General features: G+C 42.9%; 1 protein-coding gene across 1 annotated transcript; it reads right to left on the bottom strand.

Annotated features, from left to right (window-relative positions):
- Positions 1-12,715: 12,715 nt before the first annotated feature.
- On the bottom strand, positions 12,716-16,190 carry LOC110217141 (cathelicidin antimicrobial peptide-like). Its single transcript, XM_020999324.2, has 4 exons — positions 15,949-16,190; positions 14,324-14,431; positions 13,997-14,068; positions 12,716-12,908 (listed from the first exon to the last, which is right to left on the bottom strand). Exons 1-4 carry the CDS (start codon positions 16,141-16,143, stop codon positions 12,804-12,806), a joined length of 480 nt encoding a protein of 159 aa, XP_020854983.1. The 5' UTR covers positions 16,144-16,190; the 3' UTR covers positions 12,716-12,803.
- Between the last annotated feature and the right edge of the window lie 2,884 nt (positions 16,191-19,074).

Raw genomic sequence — 19,074 nt, 5'->3', positions numbered from 1 at the left:
TGGGTTAGTCTAATTTTTAAGGTGTTTTTTTTTTCAGTATTTTTTGGGGTCTCCTTTAGTAAGCTGTTGACTTGTTTTTCATGATTTTCTTACATTACTCTCTTTTCTCTTCCCAGTTTTTTCTCTACTTCTCTTACTTGCTTTTCAAAATCCTTTATGAGCTCTTCCATGGCCTATGACAAATCCATATTTTTTCATGTAGGCTTTGGATGTAGGAGCTTTGACTATGTTGTCTTCTGGTTGTATGTTTTGATCTTCTTTGTCACCAAAGTAAGATAATATAGTCTGACTCTTTTTGCGCTGCTTGCTCATGATCCCAGCCAATTACTTGACTATTAAACTCTTTGTTAAGGTAGGGGTCTGCTTCCAGTGTGGAAAATGTACTATCCCAAGCTTCAGGGGTTTCATGCAGCTGTTTTCAGAGATACATCTAGGGACCTGTAAATTTTCAGTTCTTCCAAGATGCTATGATCAAAGTCGAGGTGTTTATTCCTTTCCTGGCCTGTGCTCTGGTCTATGAGTGACCACAAGCACTTTTTTCTGTCTTGGAACTGTGAGGAGGATTTTCTGTCTACTGCCACTACAAGCTTTCCCTCACCAGCACTCCTCCTCACCCCAGGACCACCACCCAGAACTGTGACCCAGATCCAACCATGGGCAAAGCAAGAGAATCCTGCTACCGCAGAGAGATCCCTGCAATCCCCCTCTGATTAGCCACTTGATTCCCCCTCAGTCTGTGGGCTGGAAGCTCAGGAAGTAGCCACCACCCTGGGGCCACACTCAGGAATTGGGGCTGGGACCTAGCTTCTCTCTCTCACCACAAAAACAGACTTTTCCCACTGACCTTCTAAGTTGTCTTTGGCATTCGTGGGTTGAGAAGTCTGAAAACCACTACAGCTGCCTGTGATTCAGTCTTCTAACGCCTGCTCCAGGTTTGCTTAGGCCTGCATGCCCATGTTGAACTGTGCTCCTCTCCCAGCCCAGCATTATATACCTTTCCAATCAACCATCCAGGTTGTCTTGGGCTGGAAATTTGTTTTGCTCTGTCTTTTTGTGGGTTCTGCTGCTTTAGAATTCTTTTAGTGCTATTTTTTACAGGTATTTGGAGGGGTTTGGGGGAGAGCTCAAGCAACTCACTGCTTTCACTCCACCATCTTAGCTCTGCCTTGAAAGTGTTCCTGAGTTAAATTTAAAAATACTAGTCATTCTCCAATTGATAAATGGTTAAAGGATATGAACAGGCAGTTTTCAAAGAAATCAAAGCTGTCTATAATCATGTGAAAAAAATTCTCTAAATCATAATTGATCAGAGAAATGCAAATTAAAACAAGTCTGAGGTTCTACCTTACACCTAGCAGAGAGGCTAATATGACAAAAAAAGGAAAATGCTGGATGTTGGAGAGAATGTGGAAAACTAGGACACTAATACTCTGATGGTGGAGTTGTGAACTGATCCAACCATTCTGGAGAGCAATTTGGAACTATATCCAAAGGGCTATGAATCTGTGCTTGACCTTTAATCTAACAATATCACTGCCAGGTCTATATCCCAAAGAGATACAAAAAAAGGGGAAAGGACCTATTTGTACAAAAATATTTATAGCAGCTCTTTTTGTGATGGCTAAGAATCGGAAATCAAAGGGATGCCCATCAATTGAGGAACGGCTAAACAAGCTGTGGTATATGATGGTGATGGAATATTATTGTGCTATAAGAGATGACAAGCAAGATGATTTCAGAAAAACCTGGAAAGATTTACATGAACTGATGCAAAGTAAAGTGAACAAAACAAGGAGAACATTGTACATAGTAACAGCAACATTGTATGACGAGCAATGATGAATGACTCAGTTCTTCTGAGCAATACAGTGTTCGAAGACAACTCCAAAAGACTACGATGGAAAATGCTATCCACATCCATAGAAAGAACCATGGAGTTTGAATGCAGATTGAAGCATACTGTTTTCACTATTTTTTTCACTTTTTTCCCTTTGGGTCTATTTCTTCTTTCTACCATATCACTAATACAGAAATATCTTCTACATGATTGTACATATATAACCTGTATTAGATCGTTTGGGGGAGAGGGAGGGGAGAGAGGGAGGGAAAAATTTGGAACTGAAATTTTTTAAAATGAATGTTAGAAATTGTCTTTACATGTAATTAGAAAAGTAAAACACTATAGATTTTTTCCAAAAAATAAAATAAAATTTATTCCTTATAAAATAGATTTTTTAATTGACTTAATAATCACCAACAAAAACATGTAAATAAACTTAGAAAATAATGGGTAAAATCTCAGCCAAAGGACAAGGGACAGTCATATAGTAGGCACATGCAGATTACAATACATCAAAAAACTAGTAATTACACTGGATGAGTAGTGTAAAGGGTTGTCTCCATACAGATGGAGTAAGGTTTGGAATCCCAAAGTCCAGGACAAGACAAGAGTCATCAGAGAGAAAGGAAAGAAAGCCAGATCAGTTGAGGAGAAATACTCATAATAAAGGAGGACAGTCAGGGAGGATGGAAACAAATCAGTTTCACTAGACTTGGTGGAAGAAGGAATGTCAAAACTGGTAACATCTGATGGGTTTTACAGGGTTCTTATCTTCAGGCAGGACCAAGCTTTGTGGGAAAGGAGAAAGACAGCTGGTCATAAAGACTGGTGCTAATAACTGGAAGGAGGGGAATACCTAGGAAATTGGCAGCAAGCTCCAACTCTCCTCTGGCATAAAATGGGGCTTTAGGCTGACTTCCTCTGATAGGGTCACGCAGAGATAAGAGCATTCCTCAGGCTCCATTCTCAGTAAGGATGTGACAGGCAGGCTACTGAAGACTTTCCATACCTGCATGGGGCCAAGAGAAAAAATACAATTCTTTGCCCTGTCTTAATATATTTTCTTTTTTAGGATGATTTACCTGATAAGTCATAACCAATTCCTTAGGGAATCTATGTGCCTGCTGACTTTCCCTGTGTTATTGATTTAGAAGTAGTATTAGATGCTCTAAAGAGCACAAACAGGCATGTGTGCACGTGTGATCATGTGCGTGCACGCACACGAGCACACACACACACACACAAACACACATCCCTCCCTGTCCTTCCAATAAATAGTGGAGGGTTGACTATATAATGGGAGTTACAATCTTGGTGGGGCAGAGTTGGTGGTAAGAATAGGGGTGTGGGGAAGAGTAAGGACACAATTGTGGTTTTTAGTGGCATTGTTGGAGGTCCTGTAGTCCCACCCAGGGCTTCCAGGAGGTCAATGCAGGTGTCTAGCTCTAAGCGGCACAGACAAATAATTAAAATGGTAGTACATTTTCTCAGGCATTTTCAAGGAAGTTTTTGGGAGGACTATGTTGGTGTCTATAAAATGCTCTCCCAATCTACATGCATTTAAAACAAAAACAAAATAACAAAAACAAAATTTCTTACCTGTTCCCTCAGCACATAGCACTAGCAATAAGGACAGGTCAAGTCTCCAAGATGTCACCTTCCTCACGCTGTCTGAGGGGCCACTCTGGCCCCCAAATCATCAGAAAAAAATATGTTCACTGACCTTTGATTTCCTTTGTAATCCTATGTAGTTCATTTTATGCATTGAAAATTAATATTCTCAGAAGGAGTCCATATGCTTCCCCAGGCTGTCAAAGGGGTCTATCAGACACAACTTTTACTCTAGTCCAATCGCCTTTATTTTACACACAAAGAAAGTGAGGCCCAGAGAATTCAAATGATGCCTTGTGTCACTCAGATTAAATGTCAGAAGTAGGATTTGAACTCAAGTCCTCTGATTCTAAAGTCAGTGACCAATTCCATTGTACTCTGTGAAACAGGGTACAGGAAAAGGACAGGAGGCAGAATCCCTGACCTGGAAATAGGAATAACTGCTACTGTCTTCTATAGCATTTCACTGTTGACAAGACACCTGGCATTTGTCTGCCCTCCTAATCCACCCCTGAGACATGGGCAGTGTACCAGTGCTCATGCAGGTAGTAATGAACACATCCAAGATTTGAACCCAACTCTGCTCCCTACAAATTGGTGATTCACAGAGGCTGGAGCTAGAAGCAACCTGAGACATCTTCTAGTCTGAGGCTTTCCTTTTACAGATGAGAAAGCTGGGGCCAAGACTGTGGATATACAGATGTTTAGTGGAAGACCCAAGATTTACTCTTCCCTCAGGGCTTAGTGTCCTTTCTGCTGTACACCAGCTGCCTCGTGGATCCAGCTTAATTCAGTGATTGTCCATCTCAGGATGGGAAAGTAGCAAATCATGGAAAGTGGAAGGTGGCTATGGGCCCTACTCCAGTGGCCTGTATTAGCATAATTCCTAATGGCAGATTCTTTTTACTTTTTTTTTTTAAGTTTTGAAAATAACATTCAATTTATTCTGTTTTTAAAAAAAAGCAAGAAGCGTAGAATGGAGATCAATGCTTTCACATGCAATCCTCTTGTGTTCTGCTGTGTACATAATAATGCTCAGTGTGTGGGGGGGGTTAAGCTCAGAATAAAATAAAATGGTGACTTTTTTTTAAGTCTCTGATTATATACAATATGGAATCATTCTCTTCTTCTGGGTTTATTTGTTGGGCATTCCTGGCTCTTTAATATTCTTTTAACATCAACTGCTTTTTCTGATTACTTGGGTTTTTTTTCTTTTTTATCAAATAATAGATTACTATAGTCATTGAATGCTGTGTCTTGCATACTTAATCTATTCCACTGACCCACCACTCTATTTCTTAGCCAGTACCAAGTAGATTTGATGATTGCTGCTTTATAATACGATTTAAGATCTGGAACGGCTAGGCTACCTTCCCCTGCATTTCTTTTCATTAGTTCCCTTGATATTCTGGACCTTTTGTTCTTCCAAATGAATCTTGGTTTTTATTTTTTCTAACTCTATAAAATAATTTTTTTGGTAGTTTAATTGGTATGGCACTGAATAAGTGAATTAACTTAGGTAGAATTGTCATTTTTATTATATTAGCTCAGCCTACCCATGAGCAACTGATGTTTTTCCAATTATTTAGATCTGACTTTATTTGTGTGAAAAGCGTTTTGTAATTGTGTTCATATAGTTCCTGGATTTGTAAGGAAGACTCCATTTATTCCTATGCTTTCTAGTGTTTTTAATGGGAATGGGTATTGTATTTTTGTTCTTTCTATCCTATGTGGTATTGTCTGTCTTCATGGTTTTTTTAATTTTTTATTAATACAAGGTTATGTAGCCTTTTATTAAGACATGCAGAGAAAAGATTCCACAATCTCTGGCCTAAATTTTTCTAATACTATCTCTACAGCATTTTAAACTTTGTTGAGAAGATACTCGATGTATTTAAATCTTATAATTTCAGATGTAAGGATAACAATGAGTCGATAGGTCTCTCAACTATTTTCCAGAGGCTCAGAACTTTCTCTCAGAGGTGATCCTTAACAGGACTTAAAGGGTTAAGAACAATTTGAGTGAATATTTTATTTTCATTAGCATGATATTCCTTCCACAGATTATCAACACAGTCCTCAGCCAGTATGGAACCAAGTGGGGATATGGATGGTATCAAAGAATCAACCTGGCCACCAGGCTCCCTATAATATTGGCATTGCAATGATATGTATTATTCCCCCAGAGTAACGAAGTTCTAGTCATAACTAAATTATACAGAGACCATCATTTAGTTGATGAGTTCTTGTGTACTCTTTTGCAAATTTTATCTGACCTTCAAATGATCCCCTCTATAGGACAATATTTGGATGTGTTGGAAGTGTTTGCCAACACTTCAACTTTTCTCCTTGATTCTTCTTTCTTTACTGGACATCCTTGAGATGTTCATTTCCTTAATAACGTGTTGTTTATAATCTTCCCTAGATTTAACAAGAATGGCTTTTCCAAAGGATCCTTCCCTAATCTTTTGGAACGTACAGTATTTATCCATGGTTCTTTTCTTTCTTTTTTTCCCCTCATGGTTCTTTTCTTAATGCATCCTTATACATGTGTAGGTGTATGATCCTAGGCAAGTCACTTCGCCCTGTTTGCCTCAGTTTCTTCTTCTGTAAAATTAGCACCTTCCTGGTGGCTGCAGCGTAAGTCATTCGTCTCTCTTCGAGTTAGGGCTTCTTCGCCTTCCCAGGCCCTCTTGCCTCGCTGCCCCGGCTCCACGGAGTCTGGGCAGCAGTGGCACAAAGCGTGCCCGGTCTCGGGCACCTCTCCTGGACCCACCCACACCCGAGGCCAGCGGAGCTCTCAAGCCCTCTTTTTACTTTTTAGGACATGTTCCTACCTATTACAACTCCGGCAGGTGAAATCAAGAAACATTTACTCAGCGTCTACTATGTGTCAGGCACCATGGTAAGCGCTGGTAGAGATTACAGACAGTTCTCACTTACGCTAAGGGGCCCTTTGGGTCTACACACTACCCCCTCCCCTTGGGAGCTCCATGGGGCTCCACCCCCTCCTCCTCTCTAGGCTTCCGAAGCTCTGGGAGCTTAGGGTGGGGCAGCAGGAGGGGCTTCAACTCCTAATGACCCCCCCATCTCACCCCCAACACACACACCCTCAGCCTGAGCAGCTTCAGTGCCTGGAGCAAAGGACCTCTCCCTAGGGGTTACCACCTTCACAGCCCTGACAGGACCCAAATTTACAGAAGAGGAGAACTGTATGTATTATGCCCTCCTCCCATTTATAAGCTAGGATACTAAGACACAGAAAAGGGGAACTTAGGAAAAACCAGGTAGTAAAGTTTCCCACTACTGGAAGTTTTCAAGCAGAGGTAGAATGACCACTGGTCAGGGAGGTTGCAGAAGGGGTTTCTCTTCAGATTGGCTTAAATGACTGCGCAGGAGTCTTCTAAATGTATTTCTGTGACTTGCTGAAGGTCTTAACAACATGAAGTGACAGAGCAGAGATTGGAACCTGGGTCCCAAAATTCACATCTTGGTGAGCTTCTTAATACAGCAGACTGCATCCTTGCCCCCCTCCCTACTGTACTGTAGTGAGGATGAAAAGGACTTGGAAATAGGCTATAAACTCCTTGAATTGCTCCTCGCCTGGTGTCTAGAATAACACATCCAGAGAGCCCCACCATCTAAGTTTCACTGCCGAAGAGACCTACTGCTTGACGACAGAAAACATCACCCCTGTCACATGTGCCTTCAAGAAAATGGGGTAAGAGCCGCATTTCTCCTCCATCCTTTCAAGGCCCCTGTCTGCTCCCCCTGCCCTCCCTCCAAACTCACCTCTCTCCCTCTTCCTATTTCATCCTCCCTCCTTCTCCCTCTCCCTCTTTCCTCCTCCTCTCTCCCTCTCCTCCCATCTCATTCTGATTCCTTCTGTCTCTTCCTGTCTGTCTCAGTCTCTCCCCTCTCTTTACTCTCTCCCCTCTTCCCTTCTGCCTCTCATTTCTCTTCTCTTCTTCTCTTCTTGCCATCTTCTATTTTAGCATTAAATAAAATACTTATTGTGTTATTAATATTATCAATTATGTTAGTAATAGTAATAAGACCCCTGAAAGTTCTGAAGCAGATTAAAATGTAACTTGGAAACATTTAACAAAATACATGAAATACAATGAAGACTAGGGAGTTACATTTTATAACTAGGTCAGTAGCTCATAAGGATCCTTATGTTTGGCTTAGTGTTCCCCATTTCTGTTTCAGTCTGACACCACCGGGCTAGATGAACTCCGAGGTCCATTCCAGCATTAACTCATCCTAATTCCCTAAGCATGGCAGAAAGCAGAGCCAGGGACCTATGACTGGGGTTCGGAGAGGAATGGGAAAAGGGAGTGGAGCATGTGTGAACTGTGTATTTCCTATTGTTCCCATGTGGTTGAGGCCTAAGAGGTCCATACAGACCTCTTTCTCTCTCTCTCCAACTGCAGAAGGAGAAATATTGTCAGGGAATAATCACAGACATCGATGAGAAGGAAGCTAATGTGTGGGTCAGGTGTGTGCCCCTGGCAAGTCAGATGGTAAGTGGTCCCTGATGCCATTCCTGGTCCTACAGCATCAGACAGGGAAGCCAAAAGGGGAAGGGTCAATAGGGAAATGCTCAGACCACTAGCTAGAATTAATCAATTAACAAGTGTGGTTTGGTAACAAGAACACTGGGTTTAGAGCCCAAAGACCTGGCTTTGATTCCCACATCTGCCACTGATTGTCTGGATTACTTTGGGCAAGTCATTTAACTTTTTCTAGGCCCTCAGTTTCCTTATCTGTCAAAGAAAGGGGTTGGACCAAATAATTTCTTGTGTCAAATCTCATAAGTAGTAAGTAACCAGGATAGGGGAAGGCTGGATGAGTGCTACAGATGAAATAGACAGGAGTCCAAAGAAGGAAAACTGAGGTGTGGGCTGGAAGGTTTGGGGAAGAAGTAAGATTTGAACTGTGTCTTGAAGTATAGAGTACAACCTAGTACAACAAACATTTATTAAACGCCTACTGCATATAGAATGCAGTGCAAGGCAGGGGAGTTAAAAAATGTAGATTAATACGGTCCCTAGTCTCATGGAGCTTACACTTTGGAAGGAGGACAAAAACCACAAGATTAGATAAGTGCGTTAGAAAGGGGCAATACCTATTCCCTAAAACAGCTCTTTTTGTGGTGGCAAAGATTTAAAAATTGAGTGGAGGCCCATCAATTGGGGAATGGCTGAACAAGTTGTGGTATATGAATGTAATGGAAGACTACTGTGATATAAGAATGATGAGCAAGATGGTTTCAGAAAAACCTGGGAAGACTTATATGAGCTGATGAGAAGTGAAGTGAGCAGAGCCAGGAGATCATTGTACACAGTGACAGCAATATTGTAGGATGATCAACTGTGAATGACTTAGCCATTCTCATCAATACAATTATCCAAGACAGTTCTGAAGGGTTTATGATGAAAAATGCTATCTACCTCCAGAGAAAGAACTGAGGAGTCTGAATGCAGATCAAACATACTTTTTAAAATTTGTTTTTCTTGGGTGGCTTTTTTTTTTGGTTTGTGTTTTCTTTTGCAACATGGCTAGTATAGAAATGTTTTGCATGACTTCACATGTATAATCTATGTGAAATGGCTTGCCTTCTCAAGGAGGGAGTAGAAAAGAAAGGTAGAGAGGGAGTTTGGAGATCAAAATTTTAAAAAAACAAATGCTAATTTTTTTACACATAATTGAGAAAAAAGAATATTAGAAAGAGACAGAGAGTGTCTAACTATTCTAGGAAAGGCAGAATCCTTAGAGGTTTCAATACTGCAAATTCCTAAATTGCAACTATTTACTTAGAAAGGCAGGAGAATGTATCACAAAGAACATTGATCTAGGAGTCAAAAGACCTGGGTTCAAGTCCTACTTAGGTGCTTATTAGCTATGTGAGTCTAGACAGGTCACTTCCTCCTCTGAATCGTTTCCTCAGCTGGGAAATGGGGACAAAAATATTTGTAGTAACTACCTTACTAGGTTTGTCAAACTAGGGAAATGGGAGTTATTACCAGTATTCCCTAAATACTAAACTTCTCTATTCTTTATCCTGCAGCCTGTCCAAGCCAAAAGAAGGGTCCCTAAAAAACTGGGAATGAGCTTCAAAAAATTGGTAAAGGAAGGTGTTAAAAGGGTGTTTCTGTAATTGTCAAAAAGCAGCTTTCATCTATTTCTAAGAATAAATGATCCAAAAATCTGAGTTCAAATAAGACCTGAGACACTTCCTAACTGTGCAGTCCTGGACCAGTCACTCATCCTCTGTTTGTCTCAGTTTCCCCCAATGTAAAATAGAGATAATATGAGCACTTACCTCCCAGGATTGTTGTAAGGATCCAGGGAGATACCACCTGTAAAGAACCAGCACATATGTAATTGGTGCTGGATAAATGCTGATAGCCTTTGTTCCCTTTCTGTGTAAATAAAGACTTCATTTCACAACCCAGCCTGGTTTTTTGCCTTGTTTTCATTGGCCCTTTGAAAACAAAGTCACATCATCTTCTTTGTCCTTTCTGAAGTGCCTTCACCTGATCTGCCTTGATCCTTCCATGAGTTCAGAGGAGAATAAGCAAGAGGTGAGGGAGGTAGAGACCAGGCCAAATGAGGAATAGCTGAAAGAACTGAGGAAGGGAAAGCTTGCTGGGCATGGGATCCCTGTCTTCAATTATCTGAAGGGTTGTCAGGTGGGAAAGGGACTGGACTTGCTTCCTTGGCTCCCAGGGTCAATGGGAGAAGTTATAGAGAGGCAGATCTAGGCTAGATAAAAGACAAGCCTTCTGGAAACTAGAACTATCTCAAAGTAGCATTGGTCACCTTATAGGTAAGGAGTCCCCCATCAATGGAGGTCTTCCAAAGGAGGCTGGATGCCTGCTTGTCAGCCATGTTGTAAAGGGGATGTCTGTGAGGGTATGGATTAGACTAGATATCTGTGACGTCCTGTGCAAGTAGGCACAACAGAGATTATTGTCCCATTTTACAGATGAAACAGGCAAGTCCTGGAGAACTTTTCATATTCAATTTGCTTTAGCAAAGTAGATGAGGACTTTCCACAGTACTCTCAGTACTGTACTATATGGTATATAGCATATAATGCATAAGTACTATACTCTTAAGGGGGGAGGGAGGGTAGCAAGATGGTAGAGTAGAGGCAACAACCCAGACGAACTCTCCCAACATTTGCCTACAAACAAATTTAAAATAACACCTTAAATCAGATTCTGGAGAGGCAGAGTCAACAGAAGGTCAGGGTGAGACTTTTTCTAGTCTAAGACAACTTTGGAGGTTGTCAGGAGAAATCTGTGACACCAGGGTAGGGGCTTATAGATACCGTACAGAGACTAAACCAGACGTTGAGGAATACAGGGATAAGATATCAGTCCAGATAACCATATAACATATTAAGTTAAGGAGATTAGAAAGGTACAGCCAATATGTTAGGTAAAGTCTAAAGGCAAGTAAGCCTGTAGAATGGGGATGGTTGTTCAACAGTGGTGTGAGACTCTTCATGACCCAATTTGGGGTTTTCTTGGCAAAGATACAGGAGTGTCATTTTGAGTCATTTTGAATGTGTGTGATCAAATCTGGGCACTGCCTCGTTGAAAGACAAAATCACTATGACTTAGAGGCTGTGACAGGATCTAAATCAAGAGTAGGAATCTTAAGCCCAAGGCATATTCAGCTAGGGGTGGGGGGAATTGAGATGAAAAGATAATGTAGGGGCAGCCAGGTGGCTCAGTGGATAGAGCATGAGCCCTGAACTCAGGACGACCTGAGTTCAAATCCTGCCTCAGACCAAACACTGGACACTTACTAGCTGTGTGATCCTGGGCAAGTCACTTAACCCCAATTGCCTAAAAAACAAACAAACAAAAAAGATAATCTATCCCAGGTGCAGTTGTGCCCCATGCTATGAAAGAATAGGTGATGGTAGCCAGAACACCAGTTCCTAGGAGGATGTGGCAATGGGGTGAGGGAGGGGAAAGCTTGGGGATAGGAGTGCCCTGGGAGTATAAGCCCAGGGAGAAGGATCCTAGAACAGAGGGACCCCTGGGAGCATTCATGAAAGCCTGGATCTATATGAGGGAGTGGGGCCAAGCTGGAGGATTGTCACAGGGACTAATCATGCCTCTAGAAGTCCATTCCCCAGACAAAACCCCCCACCACTCTATCCTAGTTACAGTGCTGTTTGGGCTCTTTTGCCAGGCTACAACTGGCCATGCAGTCACAGGTATTCATTCCCTTGATGCTGCTGAAGAAAAGGCAGTACATGCAGAGACTCCCCGGCATTTGAGTTGACTCTCTGTAGAGGTGAAAGTGAGGGGATGTGTGAAAACTTGAGAGTTCTGCTGACTGTGTGCCTATTAAGTCTAGAGTAGGGACAGGGAGTCTCTCAGTCAGAGCATTAGAAATGAGTAAATACTAGGGCAAGTGAGGGGTTTGCTACCATAACCTGTCCACTTCATTTCCCATCCAAACCCTCTTTTCCATTCCTGTAACCACCAGCTTAGAGCAAACCCTCATCACCTTTCACCTATTGCAATAGCCTCCTGACTGGTCCCCCTGTGTCTAATCCCTCCCTTCTCCACTCCATTCTAGACAGAGCTTCCTAATGAAATTATCTTCCTAATGAAAAGATATAATTTTGTCACTCCCCTGCCTCCAGAGACACTCTATTACGTATAGGATAAATTACAAACTCCTGGGGAAGGCCTGATATGTAAGACCCTCTTGGCCCCTTCCTAACTAGAACACTTTACAAACTACACCCCTTAATGCTCTAAATATTTTGCTGGCAGACTAGATTTCTAGCTGTTCCATAGCCTTGTCTTCACCTGCCCAAAGAGAGTTCCCTGTGCCTGGAATGCATCCCTTCTCCTGTCTGCCTGCTGAAAGCCTTCTCTTCCTCCAAGGCCCAGCTCAGACACCACTTCTTCTAGGAAGCCTTCAAAGGTCCATTGCTGCCCCTCCCCAAGGCCTAACTAGAAAGTGATCTCTGTCTCTCAGTTTTCCTAGACCACTTTGTCTAGATGTATCCTGGTCTCAACACAACAGCCTCTTGGTACATTGAGTGCTTACATGTCAGCTCCCTCTCCCACCCTTCCTGGTTTATAAACTCCTTAAGGGGAGAGACTATGGGTGGTTGTTTTCATATTTTTACGTGCAGTCTAAGAGTACGTGATGAGTACTTAAATGTTCAGCCAGAAATGAGCTGAATGGGGGATGAAGTCTGAGAAAACATGGAGACAGAGAGAGTAAAACTGGAGTTTATTAATCTGAGGAGCACAAGGCAGAGAGCAGGGCCTTAAACAGAAACTGAGGCTCAATCTCAAATGGGAGTCTAACAATTCAGACAAATATCAATATTGAAGTGCTTCAATACTTTGTTAATGAACTTCCCCACATTTTTCCATCCCTTTTTTTTACGTCTCTTGATCTTTTCAGGCTGCAGAGGGAGAGAAACAGACATTTTTAGTCCAGGCCTCTGGGGGTCAGGCAGAGGAGGGAAGAAAAACCTGCCTACCAGGGAGTGGAGTAACTTAGAACTTCATGAGACTGAGAACTTCGAGAGCCCTCCACAGTTTCTTTTGCAGCCTCCCCCCTTAGAAAGGAGGAAACAAGACAGATGGTGGTACAGCTGGCAGACCCAGGACTCAAGCCTAACTCTTCAGCCTTGTAACTCTAAACCCAGTGCTCCACGCAGCACACAAAACTAAAGTCTCAGGGGCTTCTTCATGCTCATTTTCAAAATGATGAAAAGTCCTCCTGTTTCTGTGCCCATGAGATGTAGAGGACAATGAGAAGTCCTTACCCCACCCCTTAAAACCTTCTATCCTCCAGGTGCACCCTGAGAAGAGGTCACATTGACTATGCCCCTGGCATGACCACACCTGAACTCACAGCCCCCTGTTCAGAGTGACTGGCAGGAACACAGGCTGTACCCCCAGCCCATCCTGGCCTAGTTCTCCTACCCCATCTCATCACTGAGCTCTTGGGGTTATCAAGATGGTTGGACTGAGTCAGAACACCTGTTTCAGCTTGGACATTAGCTAGCTCTCTGAATTTGGGTAAGACCACTTCATATCTCTGAGCCTCAGTTTCCTTTTGTGTAAATTGGGGGAGGAGGAGTTAGACTAAATAATTTCTGGGGCTTCCTCCAGTTCAAAATCCTGGGACTGATTCTTTGGAAACAGGTCTAAGCCATTCTTCTCCCATTATCCTTCTCTTCTTCCCTCTTCCCCTAGGTCTCTGAAGCCAGAGACCTCTCTAGCTCCAGAGCTGGGGTTGGGTGAGGTGGATGGGGGAGAGAAATGCTCCTGCCTCTGTATCTACAGCCCTCTGAACCTGGAAGAAGAAAAGGGAGGCTAAGCTGAGGCTAAGGTTGGAGAGGGCAGCATGGTCAAAGTCGGTCCCAAGCCCTTCCAGCTGCAGATCAGTCCCAGCAGCCCCCAAGACAGAAGGCACCATAGACCCCTAGTGGACACTGCAGGTTTAGGCTCTTCTTCCAGCCCCCACTGAGGATTCAGCACTTACCCCATCACAGGAAATATTAGCAGAGGGCTTAGGAGAATCCAGGGCAATGGCTCCAAGGCATTCTTTCACCACCTGTGAAGGGTTGCAGAGAGAGTTCAGGACTGCCAGTCTGCAACCTCTGCCCCTGACATGCCAGGACTGACAACAGGCTCAAGCTTTACCCCAAGCCAGCGCACTGGGAGGGTTTTCTGCTGCTCATCTTGGGGGAATCACTTTGCTCAGGGCAGCAGGAAGCAGAGCTCAGCACCCTCCCTGCTCCAAGGTGGCAACGTCTCCAGAAAGAGACTCATTCAGTCAGTCTCCCTCCCCAGCACAGGACACTCTCACCCCATTTTCCTTGAAGTCACATTCATCTGGATTGCGATTTTCAGTATTGGGGCACACGGTCTCCCTCATGGTGAAGCTCAGAAGTCGAGGAGCAGCAGCATCATTGTTCTGGGGAGGAAGGCAGCACAACCTTTAGACCTAGGCCTCACCTGAGGGCCTGTGGGGCCAGGATCAAGCTACTTAGTGCTGGAAGGGACCTTAGACACCATGTAGTCTGATCCCATCGATTTCTAGATGAGGAAACTAAGAACTAGGAAAGTTAAATGACTTGTCCAAGGTCACATGCTACCAGTGTTAGAACTGGGGGCATCCAGAACAGTCATTCATCCAACCAGTGTTTACTGAACGATTTCTGCAGTCCCCAGTGCTAAGCTTCCACATTGCCTGTCCTCAGGGGACACCTCAGGCTGGTTGGGAGACCAAAACTCTTAAAAAGAAAAAAAAACCAATGCCAGTTTAACCTGCTCAGGGCCACATGAGAGTTCCAGTAATGAGAAGAATCCTGGATTTGGAGTCTGAAGCCCTGGGTTTTATTTGTGTCCTGAGTGCTTAGCATTGTTCCTGGGACATAGCAAGGGATTCAATCAATCAATAAGCACCCAGTACGAGGCACTGTGGAGCCAAAGGAGGCACAAAACAGCCCCTGCCCTCAAGGAGCTTGCAATCTAATGGGAGGGAGACATCATATGAACAAACATATACAAAGCAAGCTATGTGCAGGATAAATAGGAAATCATTAAAACAAGGAAAGCCCTGGATTCAGAAATGCCTTTTCATTCATTCACTCTTTCATTTGGTCATTCCCTCATTCCCAGTTCTGTTACTTACTGCTATTTACCCTTCTTTTCTCTGGACCATGATTTCCTACTTCGTAAACAAAGGGGGTGAATCTCAGTGACATCTAAGGTCCCTTCCAACTTGACAGCCTGTGATCCTGTACAGGGCTGTAGGGTATGTGGAGACAGAAAGAGAAATCCCTCGGCCTGGTGTCACTGATGGGGAGCTTGAGCTCTCCTCTGAGGTGGGAGCAGAATTGGAAAGTGAGGGGGAAGGGAAGGGAATTCAAGGCAGGGAAGTCCTCAGAAGGATACTCTGAGATACACCAGGCATGGATTATCATCCCCATTTTGTAGATGAGAAAACTGAAACTCAGAGAGGGAAGATAGCTTGTTCAGAGTCAGAAAAATGTGTCAAAAGTGTAATGAGAACTCAGGTCTTGTGACTCCAATAATAATAATAATAATAATAATAATAATAATAGCGAACATTTATAAAGTGTTACTGTATGCCAGGCCCTGTCCTATGTGCTTTATAATTATTATGTCATTTAATTCTCCCAACAACTGTAGGAGGTAGGTGTCACTATTATCCCCACATCTCAGTAAAGGAAACTGAGGCAAACAGATGTTAAATGACTTGCCTAGTCACACAGTTAGTAAGTCTCTGAGAATACATTTGAACTCAGATCTCCCTGACTTTCAGGGCTAGTGCTCTATACACTCTGTGAATTAGTTGTCCCTCTCTTACTACCAGATCACAATGTCTCCCAGTGAGGAGACCAAGGTTTTCTGGAGGTTTCCATCTTGGCAGGGGGAGCCCTCCCCGGCCATCCCAATGCTACTCACTTCCCCAGACGGGAGATTCAGGATTGAGAGACGAAAGAGGTTTTCTGATCCTGACTTCTTGTTGTATTCCTGAATTAATTCATTCACCAAATCCTGGTACCTCTGCTCCTGGGCATAGATAAATGGATTCTTCAGGCTGAGCAGCCCCAGTACCAATAGGGGTACCTGCATGGCCCAGCCACTCTGCATCCTCATCCTCTTGGCCCTCGATGCTGTGGCCAGGAAGGAGCTATCCTTTATTCACTGGCTCCTCCCCAGCCTTACACAAGGGCAAGGATTCCTCTAGCCATTGGGTTCCAACAGTTCCCTGAGGTCTGTGGTTTCCCCATTCTTTTGTCATTGGTCACCTCTTGTCCCCATAGCTGGGAGTCCCCTCTTTCAATTTCCTCATGAAGCCCTGGCGTTGACCAAAGGAAGTGTTGGGGGAAATTGGGAAGTATGGGGAAAAGGTGGAGGAAGAAGGCAGGAAGATTAGGCAGGTTGAGGAATATGAAGAAATAAAATATTTTCCCCATCTCTCTCTGTCTTACGAAGTCCTGGAGGGCCTGCAGTTGGGTGATGGTCCAGTGAGCTGGCACATTGGGTTGCCTTTCCAATTACACAAGGAACTTTGCAATAGAGTTAAGATTTTGTAAATTGACCTCTGTCTTCTCCTCTGATCCTTCCTAAAATGGTCAGGCCTAATTCTCCAAAAGCAGAGGGTCCAAGGGTCAACCAGAGATTTTGAATTCCCTCTATGATTCCTAATTCCCCCTAGTAAAGTCTTCTCAACTAGGTCCCTTACTCCATCCCATTCAAATTTACAAATCTACATGCCAACAGACTAGCCCTATAGACTGTCCATGTAGCAGAATATCACAGGCCAGATAATAGGCTTTCTTCAGACAGAAAAAAAGTGGACCCTCAGCAGGATCCTGAAAGAGGACAAGGATTCTGAGAGGAAGAGCTAGAGAGACAAGACACTGGTGTTATGGACTATAGAGTATGTGAAGGGCAGTTAAATGAAATCAGTGCAGAAAGAAGGTGGGAGCCAGGCTTGAAATGTCCACCAGAAGTGTTTGGATTTCATTCTAAAGGCAATAGGAAGACAGGGCAGTGACAGTGTCAGACTTGTGCTTTAGGAATATCAATGTGGCAGCTATAGGTAGTACAGACTGAAGAAGGGAGACACTAAAGAGAGGAATCCCAATTAGGAGGCTGATGTTAATAATCCAACTGAAGACAGGCAAAAATGTCAAAAGGTAGAGATGGGGAAGCAGCTCCCCTGCAACTATGAGAGATGGCTTATACAAATGCATAGAGGCAGTATTTGGTGCCCATACGTTCAGTATTGATATTGTTTCATTGTCTGTGGTACCTTTTATTTCACAGGGTTTTGGTGAGGATCAAATGAGATAATGTAAGCCATGTGCTTTGTAAATAATAATAAAACAATAAAGAATTATGCAAATGTGATAAAAATGTAGTTACCCTTCTTATCTCTTTTAATGAAACTTATTTTAACCATGACTTTGTCTGAGATCATAATAGCTATCCCTGCAGGAGAAGGCAGAATGGGATGAAGGAACAGTGAATAGTCCAGTTTGTCTGAAGTGAATTTATCACTTCCCAAAGACTGCCTTCCACCCATTCACTTTCCTTTATAACAAAAAAGCATAAGCAAGTAAAATACAACATATCTAGGTGTGTCTAAAAATGTATGCCTCCTTCTGCCTTCTTACTCCAATAGTCTCAGCCGAGAAGAGAAAGGAATAAGGATTTATTAAACACCTCCTATGTGCTAGGAAGATAGGTAAATAAGGCTAGTGTAGGTGACACATCAAAGGCCTAGGGGAAAGAGTCCTTCTATTCAAAAATACTTACGGCAACATTTTTAGTAGCAGTAAAGACTCAGAAGGTCTTTATTACTCATTTGGTGAATCAATAGTCTAGTGATTGAATAAACAGTTATATTATTGTAGTGGAGTAGTATTATTCTGTTAGAAATGACAAATTTGGAAATTCAGAGAAACCTGGTGAAATATAAATAGTGAAGTCACTTAAAGCAGCAGAACCATTCCCATGACAACTGCAATAATGAGAAAGAAAATAACATCAAAAAAACTTCAGTCGTCAGTCATCTGATCAATGCAGTGACCTATTGTTACTTTAGAAGACTTGATGGTGAAGTTTGAGGCAGATGTGTGGTTCAATGGACACAGTGCTGAGCCTGCAGTCAGAATAGAATAGACCCCTGTTCAAATAAGACCTCAGATGCTGACTAGCCTGCTGGTTCTAGGGCAAGTCACATATGCTCTGTTTGCCTCAATTTCCCTAAACTGCAAAATGAGGGTAATAATAGCACTTACCTCTCAGAGTTGTTGTGAGGATCAAATGAGATAAGATTTATAAAACACCCGACACATAGGTGGTTCTTAATAAACACTTTTCGTCTTTCCCATTGGCTGAGAGCTGTTGGACTAACGGCCCAGAATGAGGAAGCCATGTTTAGGACCACAGCCAATACAATAATTTCTTTTTCTTGACTGTACTTCTTTTGTTATGAAGGAGAGTAGGGGGAGGGATCTTTGGGAGGTAAAATTGATATTTTTTGAAAATGTCAAAACATTTTTAAAAGACAGAAAGATGGAAAGATACCCTATTCACTCTGTTATCTGGGATCATAACATTGACTTCATGGTTTCTCTTCCTTGTAGCTCCCCTTTCTATCTTTCCAGCTTTTGCTCCAGTTTCTTTAACCCTCTCTCAGCTACAGGGTTAGGGACAGCAGTTCATAGGATCATAGATTTAGAGTTAGAAGGGATGTTAGAGGACATTGAGCCTAAACTCAATTTACAGATGAGCAAACTGAGGCAAAGAGATGTAAGTGACTTGTCAGCCAGCTGATGAGTATAGGAGGCAGAATTTTGCTCTTTATGAAACAATGCCAAGTGGGATGGGAATAATAGCCTAACCCCAACTTTATTTGAGTTGGGCTTGTTTTCCTTAAAGGGTATTAAGACTATTCTGGGGATTTCCTTGGCTCAGGGAAGTAAGAACTGAGGCAGCTCTCATCACTTCTCAGTCACCTGAGTGGATATAGATATGGTTTCAGCCTGGCCCTTTGGTTTGGCTCTTAGACCGCGA

This window comes from Phascolarctos cinereus, unplaced genomic scaffold, assembly GCF_003287225.1.
Source record: "Phascolarctos cinereus isolate Bilbo 61053 unplaced genomic scaffold, phaCin_HiC Scaffold_4;HRSCAF=312, whole genome shotgun sequence".
NCBI lineage: Eukaryota > Metazoa > Chordata > Mammalia > Diprotodontia > Phascolarctidae > Phascolarctos > Phascolarctos cinereus.
This window is presented reverse-complemented; position numbering and strand designations above follow the sequence as displayed.